The following is a 22289-nucleotide window of genomic DNA, read 5'->3' on the forward strand; positions in this document are numbered from 1 at the left end:
CCTTAAACACTGTTCCTGCTAGTGCTATGTATATTGCATACCCTTTCAATGTCATAATTGCAGTAGCATACAGAGCAAAAAAACATTCAGATGGCAAACAATAAACTTGGGTTGTATTTTATTGATCATGTGCATTTTAGGTAGAACATAAACAGAATTCGTAACATTGTACAGGATGCTACAAATGCAAAAAATGTACAAAGACCAATGATAAACTTAGATAACCCTTACGATACCAGTACCAAGAAATATTTACTTACTGTGTTTAGTTTGTGAATGTTAGCATTACAAAACAGTTTAAAAATGCAAAACATAGAGAAAAATATACAAAAACACCTCTTACTCATGGAAATCAATGAATGTGCAATGAAAGCTTACTTCAACCATACACTTTATTTCACAATGTTTAGCACTTCGTAGCTCAAAATGTCTTTTACAATATAACCGGACAGTACAACAAAAATCCAGTAATGTACATAGGATTATTATAATATGGCGCAAGCTTTCATTTTAATGAATTTTTGATACGTATTGGTCAAACTAATATAACGTACCGGCACTACTTTAGTCTATGCAGTTTCACATTGTATTTGAGATTAATCTTTCAAGTGCATGTTATAATATAACACAGCTAAAGGTCAACACAAAAATGAACCAACACAAAAACTGTCATATAACACACTTATTATCAAAACTAAAGCCGTTAGTATACTGTCAGGACCGGGTATACATTGCTTCCTGAAGAGACCTTTCACATGTTTTAAAGCTTAATGTCTTTTCATGTGATAGCTTAACACATAATTTTTGTATCAATTCATTATGTAATATTCAGCAATTTTATGTAAGAATAGTTTTGTATATTAAACAATACCTTCAAAAGTATATCATATAATTTATAACTAACACAAAATATGAGTACTGTATATACAATTTATTACAGATGTTTAGATAACGGTTAAAGATAGTGCATAAACGTGTTGGCTGATATAACTTCTCACAACATGCATTTTATTTATTTACTTCATTTGTTATCTTGCTATTGTTTAATGTTTTGCTTGCTAAGATATATCTCAAGGTGTGGTAATTTGTTTAGAGTTAGCCCATGTTTGGTTGTTACACCAAAATGTCATATGCGAAATACATGTAAAGAGTTAATATCAATGGACTTCATACAAAAAATACAGTGTCTTTGTAAATTCAAGTTTTGTGTAATTGCGTTTGCATTTAGTACAATGGTATGCACATAAGCATACATACTTATGTGATCACAAACCTCAATTTCACAGTATATGTTACATAATAATGCAAATAGCAGCAGGTACAAAAGCATCTTATAAGCCTGATAACAGAAACAGAAATATACTGTAACATGTTGCTTTTTGAGCTGCAATAATTAGAGCAACATCATATGCACAAAGTAAGCAAACATAGATGCATCTTGTCATACGCAATGCTTTTCCATATTTTCATTTAGTAAAATATGCCATGGCTTGTTTTAACCAAAAATACTTTGCATTGGCTGGTGAACACAGGTTCTCTCCTCTTTCAGGTGTTTAGTTTACAGAGTAGTTACACAAAATCGTTGTTAAATAAACGCAGAATATTGTCCAATGTAGATTCCTGTGCATCACAAGAACTTGACTTGTTGTCTATATAACTAATCTTCTGCAACATTGTTTCAGCTGCTTTTGGCACAAGCCGGACAGAAACAAACACTCTACTATGTCGATGCTTCGGTTTTTTCCCAAATGCCAAATTGATTTCATGATTTGGTCGTGGAGAACCCTCAATGAGAAACTGGTGCCATTCTTGTAAAAATGTTTTGTATGAAAAGAGCACAATTTCTCTATCACGAGGCATCAGTAATGCATCAGTGTCGGCATTGACATCACCATACTTGGTGAAAGCATACATTCGGCTCATACATAAGCGTTTAGCTCGCAGTGTGTATGAGTTATCAGATTTTACAATAAACCCGGCATCAAGATTTTTAAGTACTGTATAGAGAGAATTTCCAGGAGGAACTTTCGATTCTGGCAATGTGATAGGTGTACAGTCGAAATCTGCTACTAGATCAGGCTTTCCTGGTTCATAACACTGAATTAACTCCCGTTGGTCCTTATGGTTTCCATAATGTATTCTGTAACCATAGCTCATGTCATTCAAAACTACATCAGACATGACATGTCTTGTTTCATAGCGAACATGCATTTCATATGTGAAAAGTTCTTCAGCTGAAAAAACAAAACAGTTTTATGTCAAAATGTTTTGTAATGAGAACAATTTATCCGGAGTAGTATCGAATAATATCAGAAATACTTACGTGGAATTTTTAGCTCAACCAACACATCAACAATGGATGGGGGTATTGGCTGAGTTGCGGTTGTCTGGACATCTCTAGAAATGAGTGCTACCTTTGATCTGCTTACCTTTGAAGGAGCTAATATAAATAGAATGCTGCATTATTTGAAAAACACAAATCCAGTTACCTGAACTCAGCTGTCAACAGAAATTACAAAATTGTAAACTTAAAGTTTATTGATCATATTATATTCTAAAATAATAATTAAACAACAAGTAACCATCAGCGAGTTGAGCAGCCTCCAGCAACAACTGAAATCCATCCAGTGGCCCTGACACTGTCTTTTCTTGATCAACATCCATCGATACTTCCTTCACAATTTCATTATTTGTTGGTTCAAGTTTTTCTTCATTTTCATTTAGCGCATTCTCAAGTGCAAAGTCCATTGGTTCAACCTGCGTGCAAATCTCAAACTGTGTGTTTACACAGTCATGAAGACTGGATGAAATATCATCTGTTGCCATGACTGCCTTAGTCTCTGGACCGACTGCTTCTTCAAAAGCAGCAGGTTCTAGCAAAAACTGAACATTTGGTTTTGGAAAATCTTCAGTGCTTGTTTGTGTTGATTGTGTTCTGGTGTTTTCAGCCTAAAATTAAAACAAAAGCAAAATACCTAAAATTCTTGATGAATGCTAATTTCACTGGAGCTATATCATCATAGCATACTTACGATATGTGCATCATGCATTAACTAGATCTATTCAATATAAATCACTAAAACGTTGACAACCACACCTATTCTCACTAAATGAGTATTAGCGTGTATTTCCCACCATGATTAAACATGTATTGTTCGAGGCAGAATGCAAAGCAAACGCCTTTTTGGTGGACAAAATAAATTTTGAGTATTTTTCACATTTCCAGAACAAAATTGCAAAAATTTTGTTTATTTTGGCATTTTTTTACATGCATCTTGAGTCATAATGCATTTTGACCTTGCGACAGTCAACGTGCTAACTAATAAGATTAGCACTTCATCAATATCTCATGACCTATAAACCCAACCTTTCTTTGCAGACCAAAAAAATTCAACTAAACCAAAACTAACATATACAAAATAAAGTTGGAATAGGAAGATATAATTATAATATTGGCTGGCTTTGGCGAAAACAAACAAGCAAATTTGAAATAGAAGTGTTCATGTACTTCGGTATGCAGAAATGAAATTATGCTAGATTGATTTTTAGCAAAAACTGCTGAACTTTAGTAGTTACAAGTTACAACTACTGAAGCAAGCTACCAAGTACATAAATGGTACTCGTGACAGGCTATACATAATTTACTATGGAACTAGGTTAAACTGAAAACGAAAGGACCCATTAAATTGCTCAAATTAAAAGTCCAAAGTTTGTGGAAACAAAATTGATAAATCTACCACAAAAAAGACATTACAATGAAACTAAGTGATAATGAATAATATCTATAAAGCTGGCTTGATTTGTGAAACTTCCTATCAACATTCTCACGTTTATCGTGCAACAGTTAGAACATATATTTTAACGCCATCCATTGCTATTCGTTTTTATTCAGAATTTAGTTGTCATGGGCATGATAAAATAGAAAGAAAGCATTAGTAGAAACAGAGTCAGTATGAGAAAGCTGTTTCCATGACTCCTAGAATTTAGTGTGCCTTCTTTGTGTGCAGCCTGACTCCACTCATCTTGTTGGATTTGTGGCCTATGATCCAAAAAAAGTGGAAACCCTGCACTAAACCATCAGTTTATATACCAGTTACGTATCTGTTACAAAGTCATACTAATGTCAATTATATCTGGAGTCGTGTAAGTTTTCCATATTGTGATGTAATGAATGATGAGCTAATGATGTTTACTATGGGGAATAAAATGGACTAAATGATAACTTGTGTGTAGAATTTTACATAACAGCAAGAGTATTACATGAAGCTTCTAACCAAAATTTCTCTTATGATAACACAGCAGTCATGAAACAAACAACTGTTAACTAAATTTTTACAAATGCAAATCAAAATATTAATTAAACCATGACAATGACATCACAAGCAAGATTTTACAGCAAAATAATTTATCAATATGCTGGCAACTGGTGTATATATGGCAGTAAATGAACACTAGTTATGACATGATGGCTGATTCAAGATTGAAGGCCAACAAAACAATTTAAGTTAATCAACATTTCAAGTTAATGAGCTTCAATTAAGTGTACCAACATGCAGTCAAGTATTTTGATCGGGTTTTGCTTGGGCCATATAAGTTATTTTAAGTAGTCCAAAATTTTGAGTTTAACCAAAATTTTGTAAATTAACTTTCATCACATAATACATATTATTTGCATAATGACTACAAGTAATTGATAAAGTGTATGCTCACTATGCACAATCACTTACCACTATTACATAAAAGTGTTAACACTACTGTTCAATTATGTTTAAAAATAACCATCTAAATACTAATATATAACAGATATCTACATTAAACATCGAAACATATTACCATTTTTGGTTCAACTGCAGTAAAAACATCAGGCATTTTTCTGGATGAAGCTTGAATCCTTGTCAATTTCACTATTGGGTTTCCAACTGTCCAAACACAAGAGTATTTTACAAAATCTAATGCATCATTCAAAATAACGCAGAAATTGTCCCTGCTGCTAAGTGAAACAGCGTGACATACTTTATAAGTCTGATATTTAAAAAAGCACAGCAAGCAAGTACAGCAAACACATAATAAGTAAAATCTTAAAATACAACACGATTACACAAAAATAAGCCTAGGTAATATGAACGGAGTTTCATTTATAGTTATTTTTGGCAAGCTAGTATAATATTCTTAAATGGTTGCAATCAAAACCAATTACCAAAAGAACCATTTTCACAAAATTCCACAGTTACATAGAATTCAGAATAATATATAAATTCATGGCGCAGTACAAAAAACATTTTCTGTCTATTACTCATTCTTACCTATGAATTTTTGATTGGCAGTATTTGTTCCATGTGAACTTCGGCTGTCTCCACGGCTGCTTTTGTAAGCTTTGCGAATTTTTTGTTGTGCTTTTCGTTTCACTGCAAAAACCAAGTTATGGTCTCTACGATCTATAAATTACTCAGTATTGTACAAAAAAATTCCTGTTAAGATTAGCTACAAGTAAAAAATGATGTTAAAAACAGCAGACCAAATTAAAAGCCTTTACGTGAATTACATACCACTACTTTCTTCTTCTGAGAGTATTCTGTACACCTTGTAATTTCCTGTTTGTAAGCCCAACTGGTGGGCATCGTGGACCTCCTCAATTTCAACACACTTGCGTAAAATTGTTCGAAAGTTACTTTTGATTTGACTGAAAGACTGCTCCATTTCTCCAGTATCAGCAATAGGTTTTCCACGATGAATAGCCCAAGCCTACAATAAAAATGCATCTATATATGATACTTCTTTCAAAGTGTCAATCTATTTTTACAAAAAATCCCTTGTCATCATTGTTCTCGTGCTTGTTGGTCAAACCGGGTCAATTACTTTACATACCTGTACGAGTGTATGACACGAATATGAGCTATGATGGTAAAACTACATGCATTTTTCTCATGACAGTCACAACCAGATGAGACTTAAGTTGGCCATTATAAACCAAATCATTTAATACAACAAAACCAAAGGTATCGCAATAAATTGTTTCAAAATATTAAAGTTTTGCCGCAAATGACTATGACGGCAAAATTCATGAGCCTTGTCCATTAAAAAAAATCATAATTTAAATAAACAAGGTAATGAAAATAGTTCATTAAATTAATAAAAAATCTTCTTATTTTTCCACACGTTGTTAATTAGCATTGCACTGCACTTCAGTTCCCCATCACGTTGCATTATCGTCTCATTCTGCCAATTTTAGCATTCACTGATCTCTGTTAATCTACAAATGTCCAATAAAGTTGCAAGGAGTGGATTCATATATGTTTTGAACTGGAGTAACCCTGTAGCGGAGCCATAATAAAAGTAAAAATTGCACATGTAGCAGGATTTGCAGCACGAGAAATACTGTAGCGAAAAGTACCGAACTATTTTTTGAAACAGTACTGCATAGCCTGCAGTGTCTCCTCGACTATTCTGCCAAAATGGAACAGTGTTTTCAAAAATTTGAGCAGATAAGCAAAAAAACGGATAGTGAATTCTTATATTTATGAGATAAATCAATTTTTTATGTTTCGTGTTGCCTGTTGAATATGAAGCCACATCAAAACTTTAAGATATAGTATTGGATTTAGTTTTTAACAATAAACTGCAATTTTAGTAACAGTAATGAGAACAGGTAACACACTGTATAGTTATAGCTGCAGGAGGCATCATAGTTCATTTGTTTTACTTTATTGTTGCATCATAAAGCCGCTTCATCAGGATACAGCATAATCGAATGCCAGTTTTAAAAGCAAAATATAGATAATCGAGGAAGCACTGTACTGATACCCTCAGCACATTTTTCGCAAAGTATCAGAAAGTACCGACAGTATCAGTATTTTTAAAGTCTCAATTGCCCCCTCTGATTAACGTCTGGATTCTGTATAAACTACATGTAAAAAAATCAACATAATAAATAATTTTTTTATTTTATTTCTATTTATCCCATACAACGAGGACTTATATAAATGTATAAATGCCAAATGTTTCAACCTTTTTCAGGTTTGAGTAAAAATTTTAGAAGTTTATAGTTGCTTAGACAAAAAGACAGATTACAGTTTTAAAGAAAAGAACTAAAACTCCTTTGTATCCATGTTTACTAGAACTTCTATGTTTCATGGTACCACTGCCACAAATTTCCTTGATGTAAGGGTGTGACAAATCTCTACGACCAACAAATAAAAAATGTAAGCAAAACCTTAAATATCTGATGGTGTTCTTCCCACATAGGATAGTTCACTTTTGTCCATGGGATTTTAAAAACCCTTTTCTCCTCTTCATTAATCCATTCAAGGCCCGGGTACTCTCCGCTTGAAATTTGAGCAATTAGCCAAGGACAAAACTGCAGATGCAACGGAGACTCTCTATCTCGAAACTTGTCTGAAGTGCTTTCTTTGTCAGACATTGTTTTGTAGCATTTATTATGTCATATGTTTTTTTAATACCTGTGGCAAGAATAAATACATAAATGTTACCATGCATTGACTTAAACTGAAAATTTTTTTCTTTAATGGTAATAATTTGTATAATCTATACATGTTTTGATTGTGAGCCATACATAAAGTATTTTTGAGAAACTGGAACCATTATCATAAAGTGATACATACCACCAAAAATCAGGGTTGTAATCAAGTCATTTTTTACTGACTCAGGTCAAGTTGAGCCGTTTTGAGTTGTGACTTGAGTCAATACCTTTCAACGTAAAAACTTTTTTGACATCACATTATGAGTTGTGTTAAATTAGTTACTATCAGGCCATAACTGTCTACCAATTAGTCTGGTTGATATTTTTTACAAAGAGTTGTAATTTTTTGAAAATGCTGTTTTTTTACATAAAGTGTTCTTTTTAACTCTTAGAATCGTCATAACGTGACTCAAGTCATTCTGGAGTTTGACTAGAGTCAAGTCGAATCATTTAGGACTTTTGTCTCAAGTCAAGTTGTGTCATCAAAAAATGTGACTCGAGTTACTACAACACTACCAAGAATATACAGTAAAAATTTACAGATTTTCTTCAAAAAAATTTAAACTGTTTGTATTGATAATTATGTAAATAAATAGGTTAATTTTTTAATACAGACAAAATTAGTAAAATGCAAACCATTTAAACGCATGTATTCGCTTCCATTGACATATTTGAATAATACACACAGAACTGTTAATAACATAAATTGATTAAGTAAATAAAAATTTGCCATTTACTTTTAGATTTTTTATCACTTAATGGTAAACGCTTATGGGCTCACATGCGCAGACAAGTACCAATGATCACTTTCTAAGCCCATATTTGTATTTCTACATGCTTCTAAAGACATTTAAGCAGTGCACTTTTATTGAAAAATGCAAACAACATCAGTAACAGCAGTTGACAATTCTTTCGTTTGGAAAAACTATTGTCAGATAATTTGACTGAAGATATGAAACAAACCGCAATAGAATTTTAATTTCAATAAAAACGATTTCTGATTACTATACTGTAATTTACAAAAAGTTAGATGATAGGAAGTACTCTTAATGCTGACGTACCTACCTTTAAACTTGTCACCAAGTCAAACAAAAGAAATTACCTCTGCTATCACTACTGTAAATACTACTTAACAGAGCAAGCTCGAAAATGGCAATATCTGTTCTAATAAGCATTTATTCTATTTTACCAATAGAGCTGTTTTCAGTATGAAAATGTGTTTGCACAGGCATCAGGTTCTGAAATCTTTTAAGTCTGCTAAACTTTAGAACTTAGATTATAAAACATGGGAATTCCTTGAATTCATGACTTTTAAAAAAGATTTTTCTGGAGTAGCGAAGGTAAATATCTAATTAAAGTTGAATAGATCCTTAAAGGTTCATGAATAACTATATAAGATATGAACCTCAGCATGCTATAGGATTTTAATTTATCCCACCAACGCCAGGGTTTCTTTTTCCAATGAACACAGCCAATGTTTGCTAGTACAGTAATTTACTACAGATGGAATGAGACTCGAGTTCTCAATAAAATGTCAGAATAATATTGTTTGCTACTTGCATTATTTTGGTGCAATGTGATGCTGCTAAAAGCACTGCAGTTTTGCGATTAGCAAGTGGCCATTAACATGCTTTATCGATCATGGTACCATCCACGTACCTTGTCAAAAAAGTATACATCAAAGATGTGGAGCCCAGCAGTTTTATGTAATTACGTGACATCGCAAGTACGAAGTGACATTGGATAAAAAGGTGATTGTTGTGAGCACTGTAAGTGTAGTAAAGGGCTGAGATAAAACAGTGTGTTTATTGCACTTTCAATGTTTCCTATGTTTTTGCAAAACATCATCAATAGCATTAAGCGGGTTAAATGTTATAAACTTGTGTCACTAGCAAAGCTAAATGCCAACATTGTTATGTTGGTACATAACAAAAAGCAGGGTCTGCGGTAGTCCCAAGAACAATTTTTGGGTCTGTTGCAAATACCTGGTAGACCCATACTTGACTCCTATGTGGGTGTGTAAAAGGTAAGTCGATTTCGGTAATATGATCATACTTCAGCAGTTTTCACTTTTCAGAAAAAAGAACAGTTTTTAACTGTTTGATTTTGCACTTGGTTGCGTGGTCTACGGTGCAGTCAAGTTTCGACAACAAGGACCACTCTTAGAGACCTCTTTGTGCCAAACGCGGTCTGCCATGCGTCAAGCTGCACTAAGTGCACCCAAGTTTTGACAGCAGGATCCTCTATTTGACCCTCTCTGAATGCTGTGACAATTAACAAGCGGCAAATTTATAAAGAGAAAGTCATCATTCATTTCATTTCAGCCCAAACAACTCTATTGAGTGAGTGTTGTTCAATGAAGAAAGATAGAGTAAATAAGCTTTGCTTATAATAACATGCACTGTTTATATTAAATGAAAAAAATTACATGTATTGGTTTAAGTTAAATGTTTAACAAAGCCAGACAAAATGACTAGCTACGTGCCCAACCGGTTTCATCTATACAGTAGAACCCTTGTAAATGACCAGCCGTGAACGCAAATACCCCTCATCACAACTACTTGAGCATGACATGGAATACCTTGCTATGGTAATGCATACCATTCTACTTCACCAACGAAATCACTTCAGTATCCAGACCACGGCCGCAATTAAGCTGGAACAGAACAACTAACTGAACCTCACCTTATAGGACCATTCTCTATTATTGCATAAAACTTCGCAGATTAGACATGCATTAGATATTTTATTAGTGCTGGTAAGTTGCTTCATGTTGCCGATACTTTTAGAGCTTAACCGATATATGCTTTGAAAGTAGAGAATATTAAATTATTGAACGTCGGCATCTACAATTCTAGAAGATTCTTAATACTCTACTCGTCTATTAATTATGGTATTTGTGGCAGTTTTCACCAAAGCAAAGCTCTTTAACGATTCCATTATAAAGTTTCCTAACATTTATATTAAATAATGATAAACAATTATTATTAGGTTACATTTATTGGGTATACCATATGGAACCTGGGCCATATTTATTGTGAGGCTATAGTGCTCAAACCACTCAACTATGGAACTGAATAGCCGTCATAAAAGTAGACTCTATAGATCTGCTTTAAAAATGTGTTTTTTTACATGAATTAGTAGCATATTTTATGTCAGTGTCATGTAACTAACAAGAAGCAATCCAAAGGTATTAGGCTAATTAGCCTAATATTTTGCTGGGGTGCATTTGTAGTAATTAGTCTACCGAAGCAAGTTCACTTAAAATTTTTAATGGTACACAATTTGTAAATAACAGCTAAAACATGCAAACTGCAAATGCACTTCCTCTTAATGCTCTCTTAAGTAGTCAAAGTTCCGTCAACCTGACGGTCATCCGTCATTCTGTAGGCTAGCCCTACACTTTCTAGTCATTTATTCAGCAGTAGGCTAAGTTAAAATGTAAAAGCATTCATTTTGAGTATTACGACACTTAATTCTGTTCGCATAATTCTATTCATAACAGTCGTAATTTTAATAAACTTTCCATTACACCTATAGACCTAAAGGCTTAATTTTCCTAAATAGTAAATATTCAGGCGAGCAAATGGCTTTATGTACGTTACCGTATAGACAAAGGAAACAAATCAAACATCCTGCAATTCCGTTTAAATCTTAAATTTCTGTGTACTCTACCATAGATAAGGCAAAATGCAAACGAAGATGAAAATTTTAACAGCGATATATTTTGCAAATTTAGCCTATGAGAGATCGTAACTTGTGTGGAAGCGATTACTAAAATACCGTTGAACTCACTTGGGGAAAACACCCTAACCAAAAGGAAAATTGACGTCGAGCCTTCTTTGGTTCTTTGTTCGTATCTCAGCTGCGGGACTTACCCAACATTGCGAACATTAGCAGTGTTGTGATTGAGATTTTTATATCATAACAATTTATTACCTTATTAAAATACGTAAAAACTGTAAAAATATTTTACTAAATATTCAAACAAATGATTTAATATTGTTGGTTGTTAAAATAAAAACCTTGAATACCTAATTTTCACATAGCGAATTCCCCGTAAATAGCCCGGATTTGGGCGATGCCAACGTCATAGGAATTAATGTTAATCGTAGAAAAAAGCGTTATCAACTGTTTCTAACCAAACCTTGCATGGAGGAATGTAATCATTACTTTACCATAAGTATATACCGTCGCTTTGGAATAAGAACTAGTTTAACAGAAACAATTTTGTACCTTTCTTGGTTCATTTTACAGACAGGTAGGAAGATTTGTTTCGTTTTGCAATCTTTGCCGAATAGGATCCACATTTCTACTTTGTTTCACTAATAAAGGATTGTGGTACAATACTCAAAAAACTTAGACAAAGTTAGAATGTACGTCTGTACAACAATCAAATTCAGTGAATTGTTCCAGACGAATACAGTCAATCGATGATTCAGTATTCGTTTTTATAAATTCAGTATTCTTAAGAAACGTTAGATTTTGTAATCAAATGTTTGTTAGATCACCCGCTTCGTCAAGGATTAGCCCATAGGAAAGGGAAAAAAGAACGCACGGATTACCCATTCGTATGGGCTAAAAAGAATATTTCCATCTCTTAAAATAATTGTTGGAAGGTTAATCGTGTTGGAATGAGTAATCCAACCGAGCGATAGGTCGAATAAGTAATCCAGTCGAACTGCTGTGGCTGGTCATCGTACGGTACGATCCAAGCAAGTTCTAAAGACTGCTTAATTGTTGCACAGTGCAATGCACAATGGTGTTTGAACTGGCAATCCAGCCAACGATAGACCGGTACTCTAGTAGCCAAAAGTCACTTTTTCGGGTTTGCAGTGCTCATGCAATGTATTAAATTGAATTTTGGTAATTGCATGGTGCTTTTATTCAGCATCAGGTTGAAATAGTTTTGCATTCAAGCTGGTGTGATTGCATCAATTATATACAGGTGGCATACCACTGCTGTGGCATAAGGTCAAAGCGTTTCACAGCAATCAACATGGTTTTCTTTATTTGGCGGCTAGGATAGAAGTATAACTTCATATGTCATTTTAGTTCGCTTCCATTAACCTTTGTGGTAATCTTTAATTGCTCCAGCCCCACTTATCTGGCTAGCTCTTAAGCAAGTTCGGAATGATACACATATGTTTTTTATTGCTTGAATTTAGGTATGTTTATCAGAAGCACTGAACTGGAGCAAGCATTGGTAATACCCCAAGGGCATAACAATGGTAGTGCTACTGGGTAGTGAACACTGCCTAATTGCCAGCTCTAACCATTCGGCTACAAAGCTGGCTACTACTCAACATTGCTGCTTTCTTACATAACGAGCTTGCAGAGTACAGTGATCTTGTGTGATTGTCAGAGAACTTCGAAATCCTGAGTGGAGTGAATGAACAACTTAACATTGTAGTATTTCAAAAAGGAAATCCATCTGATATGCAGATCATAAGCAAAAGGCAATCATTTAATTTGTCTTGACTTTCGATAAACGAAGGTTTCAATCGTTCTCAAAGAGTGCTATTTGTCGATTATATGCATTCATGAGTTTGCAGATTATTACAAATTAAAAATGATAATAAACGGCCTCTAGAAAATAAATGTCTTGTGTAAAAATATCCCTGTTTTACCATCAGCCTGCTTCCTCTGAGCAAGATGTTATTTGGCAACACAAACTAGATGTTTGAGCTTGAGTCAAGTAACAACTGGGTAATGCTGCCATCCAAAAATTGATGACTATGTATTCCATGGGGAACATGGGGATACAATAGCTGGATATGTTGTAATCTTTATTTTGCAATCTTCTTTGTGCTACGTTCACAAGTTACACTGTTTGCCATTCCCTATTTTTACAGGGTTGAACAGAAACAACCATCTCCAGATAGCAGGCAATTAAGTCCCCCACGCCATCCTTAGCAGTGTAGAGCCAGTGAGCAATGGGTATCTTGATTTTATTTATCCGGCTTGCTTTTTTGCTGAGGCAAATAGTTTTGGGAGGAGCAATCAGAGTGGCTCCGCTTCATAATGTGCAAGGTAAAGAGTGACTCTATCGCACTGAAGCCCAGCAGGTTCAATGCTCACAAAAACAGAAAAATTGTCATGCTGTGGGGTTCTATAGGTCTACATCCAGTCACAGGACGCTGTTTACTATAACAGTGTAGATTTGGTGCCCAATGCCCGTTAGTCATTTTTTGACCAAAGATTTAAATTTTCTGCAAGGTGTCACAAGGTGAGCTGTTGATGTTAGCTTTAAGCTCACGTTTTGCTACCTTGGTGTTAGGGTAAATGGATGCTAACACTCATTGGTAGCTTTATTCTCCAATTTTGGATATATGCATTGGCCAAGGGTCAGCTCACTGTTTCCCAATTTTTGGCCGAGTACCCGATCTCTTGGTGGGTCGTTATTTAAGTTCACTCACCACTTGGCTCAACTGTGATGGGTAATTAATTATAAATTATTTATCTCCATTCATTAAGAACAATTAGTCTATTGGCAAAGATGCTGTCATTATCACAGTCATGTGTCATGAGGCAAGGTCCATATCTGCTGGGGACTCGCTCAGCATACATAACTTGCTCTGTTGACATTGTTTGCGCTTACTCAGTCATGTGAGTCACAGCAAGAATGCTGATATACTTCAAGACCTTCTATGGTAAACAAGCCACTAAGCGATACTGTGTAGTTCGTACCGCACTACACATCAGGGATGTTTTCAAACGTACCCAAAAAGGACAGGCATCAACGCAGACATCTGGGAAGTGCTTGTTGATATGCAGATCATGCTGTTAGTAGTGGCATCAAGTGAGATTAGGAGAAAATAATTTAAAGAGAAACAACAAAACATAGTGACCAACCAGCAGTCAGAGTAAGTCAGAGCACACGCTGTGGCAAAAACTGCTGTCCGAGAATTTTTCTGCTAATCGATGTAAGATGCTGCGCTTAGCGAAATTGATTACTTTTGAATGTGCTTCATTGCTTTTTAACTTAAGACAAAAGAAGGTTTTGTTAGATTATGCAGAGTTTTTTTGATGGTAATAATTATTGTCAACAGTAAAATATTTTGATTTGATTTCGTATTTTAAATTCTTAAATTAAAACTATTTAAATTTTTTAATTTGTTTGGAATGCAACATTATCCACCACCAAACATTGTTTGCCAGCTGAAATCTTCTGTTTGATGCACATTGTGAATGACTGAAACTTGGTTATTTTGGGAGAAACTTCACTTGGAAGTAAATACATAATGCATGAAGTTGTTTAATTTGGAAACGTTTTTTCATGTGTACCCCTTTACTGACCTTTGTTGTTGTTGTTGTACCAACTTTACCCTAGTTTGGGACCATGAAATTCTGAAGCCTGTCTTGACTTTTTTATTATCTGTTTTACATATTCTTGTAATTATTTCAAAATATACCACTACCTCCGACTAAAAAGTGTCAGTAAGATTTGTTCTACCTTTCCAAGAGAATGTTTAGAGTTATTACTGAAATGTGTACTTTGGCTCTAGTGCTCTTGATTTGAATCTTAGTCCATGCGAAAGCAACCATCTCAAGTGGCTGCCATCAAAATTACGACAAATAATAGGTTGTTGTTGTCTAAACGATTGCTTTTCTGCGAGGATTGAAAACAGCACTTCATTTTGGTGTAATGTTTTCAAAATAAAACTCAATTTCTTCCTGAAGCCACCTACTTTGTATGCTTTTCAGACCAAACATTTCAATTAAGAAAGTTACGATTAGCAAAGTTTTTGAAGGGCACCGGTTACTACAATATATATGATATAATGGATTTTAGTTAAAACATCCTCTTAAAAGTGCTTGTAAACAACTTGCCACCTCTTAAAAGCCATCCACTTTGAACAGTAATGCTGGCAATTTATTCTCAACTGCATTTAAGAATGGCCTATTTAAACAAAAATCTGGTCAAAGAAGTTGTGCAGATAAATGGCTATTTACTCCGAAAAACAATCGCTTATTACAAACAAATATCAAGTAAATTGATTTGGAACATTTGTCATTTCATGTCACAGCTACTATCGCTTATATTTTTACATTTTTATAGCATCAATGCCCATAACTTGGTTTTGCTGAGACAGACAATGACCTCACAGATTAAGTGTTTAATTCACATCAAAGTATGTGCATATAAGCTATTAGCCTAAAGAACATTGTGATATTGTAATACTATAGTGCTGTAGGAAAAGACTTACGTGTACCATATACATAAAAGGGTTGGCCAAACTTCTTGATAATCTTTGAAGCCTTTATGATTTGAAAAGGAGTTGCAGTTGGAACATGGCGCTTACTGTTGATTACCAAGCACCAAGAAAATCATATCTGTGCACAGTAAATTTTTGACATCTGTAAGACTTTAGTGTTGAGCGTTTGCTTTTAATGCAACATGTGCCCTAAGTTATATTATTTATTAGGACAACTATCTTTATGTGTGTATGTTCTATTCTTAATTCATATTGAGTGGTGATTACTTCTTACAAAACTAATTTTTATCCAAACAGTTTAGTTTATTGCATGTTTTAATTTTTGTAAAATTGTTAAAATTTTGTCGTACTATTTGCTCTTTTCTGAGTAACATGGCAAGCACTAGAAGATCTCGGTTAGTTCTTCATGTATAATAGCTAACTTATATGTATATATCTGTTGTATATTTAATTCGATCTTTGGTCATAAATAAGTAAATGTTAGTAATAGTATGGCATTTTTTTCATGTCACTCTGTTTATTTGCATGCAAGTCACTAAAAGTGTTAATAAAACGCTATTCTGAATTGCCGTCCAGATGGACGTAAGATATTTCGTGTAGATACAGACAAGCTGTGTTTTCAATTTAAAAAAAAAAATTTTTGTGTCTCACTTATTAATGATTTGATTTGCATTGTTCAGTAAGGACATTTCACAAAGCCAGCGGGATATGCTTATATCTTTGTGGGAAACAAAAGGTATGAGAACTGCAAAGTCAGAGCACCTCAATGAAGCAACCATTAATACTGGTTTAAGTAAAAACCAAATCAAGGTTATTCATCGTAGATTAAAGTTTTATTTGCCATAATTCATACTTGCTATAGTTATCAGCTCTTTCAGTATTACCGCAAGCTGTAGAACTGCACTCCCTGCTTTACAAACAAGTTACAGTTCATTACTGTAACTCTATGCTGTAATTTCCGCATGAAGTAGGCTATTATGATAGAACTCTGGTTGAAAGATGCCATTACGTACTTTAAGTTCAAAGATTGCAACAGTTGTCTTCGCCAAAATAATCTTGTTGGCTGACAAAAAGCTCTGTTCCTTGTCCGGGACAACTCTCCAACTTAAAGTAGTTATTGCATGTTTATTGCATGATCTTACAAAATGATTAAAGTTTGTCCCTTTCTCAGATCTCTTGTATGATGGTATGTTAAACTGCCACTACTAAATACTTTTGCCGCTTGTTTACTAGCGTTTTGACAACTGCTGTGTTTTAGCGCTGGATTTACAATTACAATGCATCAATAAGGCGAAGGGTTCAAAAAGTTAAACCTTTTCGAAAACGAAGAATCACAGGCTACAATCTATTTTGTTCTTCCATTAAGAAACAGAATATTGGTATTTTTAATACAGTTGCATGATTTCTTCCCAAATTTTCAAGGGAGAAGCTTCTAGACAGCATCACATGTGTTTCATTTAAGATATGTACAAGGTCTGATATTCTGGCTGGTTTGCTTAATTGATCGCTTGCTTCATTGAGTCATTAGCATTATGTCGTTAAATGCACAAATGTAGTTCTCACTGAAAATAATTTTCATTGTTTTTCACCCGATAAATTGCATTCATTGATTTCATGCTTACTGTGTTCGTTACTAAATTTGCATGTCGTAATTTTTTTTTCTCGGTTTGATTGTGAAACTTGTGTCACAGTGTTAGTTGGATTAGTGAAGAGCATGATACATAATGAATGATGCATGACTTGAAGTGCATGCTATTTGTGACCTCACATGATACGTGTGTAATGAATTTCCAAAAATGTGTTTACTGTTATGTTGGTTATTAGAAAGCCTTAGATATCGAAGATGTTAACATTGATTGACGCTGTTAAATCTTAAGAGGTGTAAGCTTCTACTCAACTTCAAAATTTACATAAATGAAGGTTTCACTATGTTAACAGCTGAACAATGAAAGTACTAGTTTAGACAAGTTATCAAAGTGTTTTGCATGAAGTAAGGTCTTGCCTGTTTTCAGTGTTCCTTACTTTCAATTTATGTTCATTTTTTTATAAAGCTTTCAAATGTTCTGTACTAATTTTTAATTGCTGTTTTTCAAGATTTCAAACTCTGGGGTAGCAGGTGGAGAGAACTTCCGAAGCAAACGAAACAAGTTTGGAAAGAGAAAGCAAAGACCTTCAATTCTGAAAGTTCCATACCACCAACTGAAATGGATGGAAATATGAAAAAAAAACTTAGACAAAATGCAATTGCTCGAATAATTCAAGCTGTATGTTGCTGTTCATATTATACTATGGTGTAACCGTGCTGTACACGAAACAAAGGTAACTTGTTCCTGTTTTAGTGTGGTGAACTTGAAGAAATTGGTGTGGCGGTTGGTGGAATGGCATTTGTTAACGATACATTCAATGCATTTGGAAGCAGGGATGTAAGGCCATATTTCTTGGAGCCAAGTGTTCAAAGTGGCTTTATTGAGATTTTACATGGCGGAAAAGGTAATTTTATGTAATTTACTGTGATATTTCTAAACATTTGTAAGAACATGATTAACTACAGTTACATTTACTGCAAGCATATATTAAAAGGAACTTTTATAGCACTTATTTTTTAACTTTAACTCATTGAAGATTTTTTTTGCATATGAACCTGAATGATATTAGTGTCATTATTAATCACGTTAATCATAAAGTATGAAAAAATTTTCATTACAAGTAACGTATGCTATATATTTGTATACAGCTTGCAGTACTTCAAGACAAAAAAACACCGAATTGCAAATGAAAGTTCGAAAAATTTTTAATAAGAAATATTGTAAGTCTTTTTATGACAACAAATTGTCTTTCTTTAGCCTAACGGTGTGAAATAAAAAATTTTATTATTAGTGTTGCGTATTTTTCCAAGCAATAGAATGTAATACAATAGAATTGATGCTAATTGTTTTATCTTAATTATATTAAGTTGTGTTTGTGCATGCCTTGGTATCTTTGCTCTGGTGCTTTACAGGTGAGACAATGCACAAATCCAATGGACGTATGCCGTATGCTAAAATTAACGAGTTCAGCATCACTGGAATGCCTTGTGGAATCCCCTTTCGAAATCCTGGCAGTTATGGTCCAGTCGATTGCCAGAAAATTATAGATGAGCAAGAAAATATTATAATTATGAAAAGGGGGTAAGTGATGGGATTTCTGTAATCTTTGCATGCATAAAGGGATTACATTGCAAATTTTACGCATTGCGCTTTCTGTTATTCTTGTTGCTCTTTATAGCAATTTGGAGCTGGCAGAAAACAATTTAGTTCTTTTGGTGACAACGGAAGAATGTGAAAATGAGGAACATTTGCACTTTGCTGAACCAACACATAGAACAGTAGATTGGTAATTTGTTCGTGATTCAGTGTTATATGTATAACGAGTAAAAATTCCCGTATTATACGGAACATAAGGCGCACTTTAAATCCTTTTTTCTCCTCATAGATTGATCGTGCGCCTTATAAGCCGGTGCGCCTAATGTATGGATCATAATGCGTATGCGCATGCTCACAACGTATTTTAATGAGCTTTATACGGTAACACATGTGCCTTATAGCCATATGCCCTTATAGTCCGATACGCCTTATGTATGAACAAAAAACTAATCAAAGCAATTTATTGACAATGCGCCTTATAGCCCGGTGCGCCTTATGGTCCGTAAAATACAGTACATCATTTGGCAGTTTCGTTTTGGTAATGTTTGTTATTTTTACATTGCCGTACAACGGTGCAATGATTTCTTCTGACCAACCTATTGTGCTAATATACTGTACAGTATATAATTATATCACACACGTATTGGTGAGCGGATAGTTACTTTTCGCTAATTTTCCTTATTTGTACAGTTAGATTTGTAGTGTGCCTCTTTTATAGTCTTTTATTATTAACGTAAGTTGCGATCATTCATTCCATTTTAGCACCTCATCCTTTATTTATGTCCGCATTTTCGTCATTGTATAAAGTTAACATTCGTTAAAATTGTTTGTTGTTTTTTTACCTATTTCACCGTCTTCAATATTTTCATAATTTTGCTTTTCACTTTTTGACTGCGCTTTCGGAAAATATACTGTGCTGAATCAAAGCATTTTTAGTGATAATGACTCACTGCTGTATTTTGGTACATTGATTTTCTATTAAGGCTTAATTTAACATTAACGTTTAACTTAATTTAACAAAATTCCATAGTAATATGGGGGTTCAATATCACTTTTCGTGACACTTTCACTAAAAAGTAGTTGCAATATGTGCAAAACTTTGATATGTAGCCTAAACGAGTCAAACTTGTAAACGATTACGTTAAAAGTCAATGAAGTGACGAATACAAATGGACGTAACATGATAAGAGGTTTCTTTGATAAGTTGGTCGCATGCTAATTTTGATGTGGCCACATTAAAAACAGAAGATCGTGATGTAAACTTCAAAATGTTACTCACACCTTTTTAGGAAGGTTAAATTAACCACTTTAAAAAGGACGCAACCTAACAATGAAAATTCTATGCAATATAAGTTGAAAGCTCTTATCTCTTATTGACGTGTTGGTCGAACACATTTCATCGTAATAATCTCTTCTGTCGTATGATATGATATTATGACCTGATATTATTGAAGAGGTAGGCGAGCTCAATCGCTGCAAGGCTATAAAATTCAAGTTTGTCATAAATATCTCCAACAATATCATGTCGGAATTTAAAATGCTTATTAACACTCAACATGTGTTTATAAAAGTAGCCTATAACCCTTTTGTTGTATGACATTTTGATCCTCTTTCTGGTTCACATGGTAAAACAAGATCAATAAAACGCATTTTTAGATCTTTTTGCCGGTTTTGCCAACTATTAAAATTATGAATAAGTTTAACGAAAAGAAAATTTTCTCAAATGGTTAGTTTTTTTTTATTAAATCTGTATTTTAATAAAATATCAAAAGAGAAACCTTGGCAAGACTTACAACCTACTGTTATTATTTATTGCATCGCTTCAGCAATTATAACTTTAAAACTTAGTGACACACCACATCACGTCCTTTACCGCCGTTCTTTTCTCTTGACGCTCTTTTCTCTTCTCTTGCAGAGACCCAATCCCAAGAAGCTAGCGCTGTGGACAGATCTATAAGCTCAATACTATCAATACTGCTCACAGTGTCTTGAACAATTTCGCTGGCCGGTCAGCTTAGTCAATACGCCCGCGCTTTTTCTCATCCAACACATTCGCCACGCAACTGACTGAATGCGGAATACACGAAAAGAGGGACCAAACTTGTTGGAAAAGAAGTGTCTGACCTTTAGAGGTTAGAAACCCCTGATGGCGAAAACATCTCTGGCCATTTCTCTCCAAATGACTTCGCTGCTGTGCTCTATCAAACAAAGCCAAGCAAGGTTCTGGGTCACAAAATTTCAAGAGCTTTTATCATCGTGATTTAGGGCCCGAAGATTTGTTGCCCCTATCTCTTTTGTGTGTCCTCTTGAAAGTCCGCAAACGCTTGGTCTACCCCTGCGTCGAACCCATAATCGACAACTTCTCCCCTGGTTGAATTCCAGGTCACCCGTATGACCCAGAACATCGCGAAAAGCTTCGGGATTAACAAAAAGGCTGGTGCTGCACTTCATAAACTTACAGCTGCCTATGATACAGTATGGCACCGAAGCTTTGCCTGCAAGCCGCTGCGTCTACTCCCAGACGAAACAGGTACATAATCCGTATAACCATGGAGCTAGTTTACAAACGGAGCTTTACCTTCACCCCAGGTCACAATAAACGAAACAAGCTATGACGCCTTAAAGACGGGATCCCACAAGGATCGATGGCACTCCTTCTTAAACATCTACGCGCTCTTCTGTCCAGTCCCCAAATAAGTCGGAATAACAGTTCGCTCACGTTTTGTCGAACTCGAACAGTTGGCTCACGTTTTGTCGACAACTTGAGTCACTACGCAAGAAACGAATATCCCGGATCGCCTTGAAAAGACAAATGATAGCTTTTGCTCGGGCACTAGGCTGCTACTCTCCGTAAAAAAGCTATGGTTTTATCGTTTTTGTTTATTAAGCGCTCTTAAACGATTAAAGCACACTTAATAATAAAAATTAAAAAAAATCTGCTCGTGTAAATGTCGGAAAGAAAAAAACACGGGTTTTTATCGGAGGAAAAAACACACACAAAACACATCTATAATCTTTAATTTACAGTTGCATTAAGGTCTGCTGGATTGGGTTCGTAGGTGTGTTCACATTTTTCGCATTGGAATGATTTAAATCTGTTATTGATACGTATTATCGAGAAGTTTGTACAAGTACATCTAATAAAGGCTGTTGTACAACGTTCACAGTAGATCGGTTGATGGAAATTCGGAGTTGTTTTCCGTGAGCTCTTGTTTCTTCGGATTCTAATAAGCTGTCCGCATGAGCAAGGGATCAAGCGTGATAGGTTAGGTGGTATCGAGGAAGCATCGTGTGGAATTTGTTCGTCCATAAATCCTGGTTCTTCTTGTTGTTGTTGTTCATCCGATTCTCCGCTTATGTTTTTTCTCTTGTTTCCTCGGCTCTCGCTGTGTTCTCGCTCCGAGGATCCCT

At 34.7% G+C, this 22289-nt stretch overlaps 2 protein-coding genes across 4 annotated transcripts; one reads left to right on the top strand and one right to left on the bottom strand.

The window, feature by feature from the left end:
• Positions 1-107: 107 nt before the first annotated feature.
• Positions 108-7453, bottom strand: LOC143452856 (uncharacterized). Its single transcript, XM_076953991.1, has 7 exons — positions 7211-7453; positions 5547-5742; positions 5304-5405; positions 4834-4919; positions 2583-2949; positions 2324-2440; positions 108-2234 (listed from the first exon to the last, which is right to left on the bottom strand). The coding sequence occupies exons 1-7, from the start codon at positions 7415-7417 to the stop codon at positions 1570-1572; spliced, it is 1740 nt and encodes a 579-aa protein (XP_076810106.1). The 5' UTR covers positions 7418-7453; the 3' UTR covers positions 108-1569.
• A 4677-nt stretch (positions 7454-12130) lies between these two features.
• Positions 12131-19804, top strand: LOC143451569 (uncharacterized). Of its 3 annotated transcripts, none has more exons than XM_076952228.1 (7): positions 12131-16091; positions 16377-16506; positions 16955-17960; positions 18036-18186; positions 18431-18502; positions 18695-18863; positions 18961-19804. In XM_076952228.1, exons 3-7 carry the CDS (start codon positions 17901-17903, stop codon positions 19070-19072), a joined length of 564 nt encoding a protein of 187 aa, XP_076808343.1. In that variant the 5' UTR covers positions 12131-16091; positions 16377-16506; positions 16955-17900; the 3' UTR covers positions 19073-19804. The 3 variants fall into 3 exon arrangements, with proteins under 3 accessions (XP_076808343.1, XP_076808341.1, XP_076808342.1); XM_076952227.1 differs by having other exon boundaries at positions 12132-16091; positions 17791-17960; XM_076952226.1 differs by having other exon boundaries at positions 16377-17960.
• The last annotated feature ends 2485 nt before the right edge of the window (positions 19805-22289 follow it).

The sequence above is a fragment of the Clavelina lepadiformis genome, chromosome 4 (genome assembly GCF_947623445.1).
Source record: "Clavelina lepadiformis chromosome 4, kaClaLepa1.1, whole genome shotgun sequence".
NCBI classification, from domain to species: domain Eukaryota; kingdom Metazoa; phylum Chordata; class Ascidiacea; order Aplousobranchia; family Clavelinidae; genus Clavelina; species Clavelina lepadiformis.

Excerpts from the sequence above, each read along its gene's own strand:
- LOC143451569 (XM_076952226.1), top strand. The coding sequence starts at position 17,901 with ATGGATGGAAATATGAAAAAAAAACTTAGACAAAATGCAATTGCTCGA. Across the intron at positions 17,961-18,035 it reads TTGCTCGAATAATTCAAGCT|TGTGGTGAACTTGAAGAAAT; the intron begins GTATGTTGCTGT and ends TTCCTGTTTTAG. Across the intron at positions 18,503-18,694 it reads AATTTTTAATAAGAAATATT|GTGAGACAATGCACAAATCC; the intron begins GTAAGTCTTTTT and ends GGTGCTTTACAG.
- LOC143452856 (XM_076953991.1), bottom strand. The coding sequence starts at position 7,417 with ATGTCTGACAAAGAAAGCACTTCAGACAAGTTTCGAGATAGAGAGTCT. Across the intron at positions 4,920-5,303 it reads TGCCAATCAAAAATTCATAG|TTGGAAACCCAATAGTGAAA; the intron begins GTAAGAATGAGT and ends GTGTTTGGACAG. Across the intron at positions 2,235-2,323 it reads GGTTGAGCTAAAAATTCCAC|CTGAAGAACTTTTCACATAT; the intron begins GTAAGTATTTCT and ends TTGTTTTTTCAG.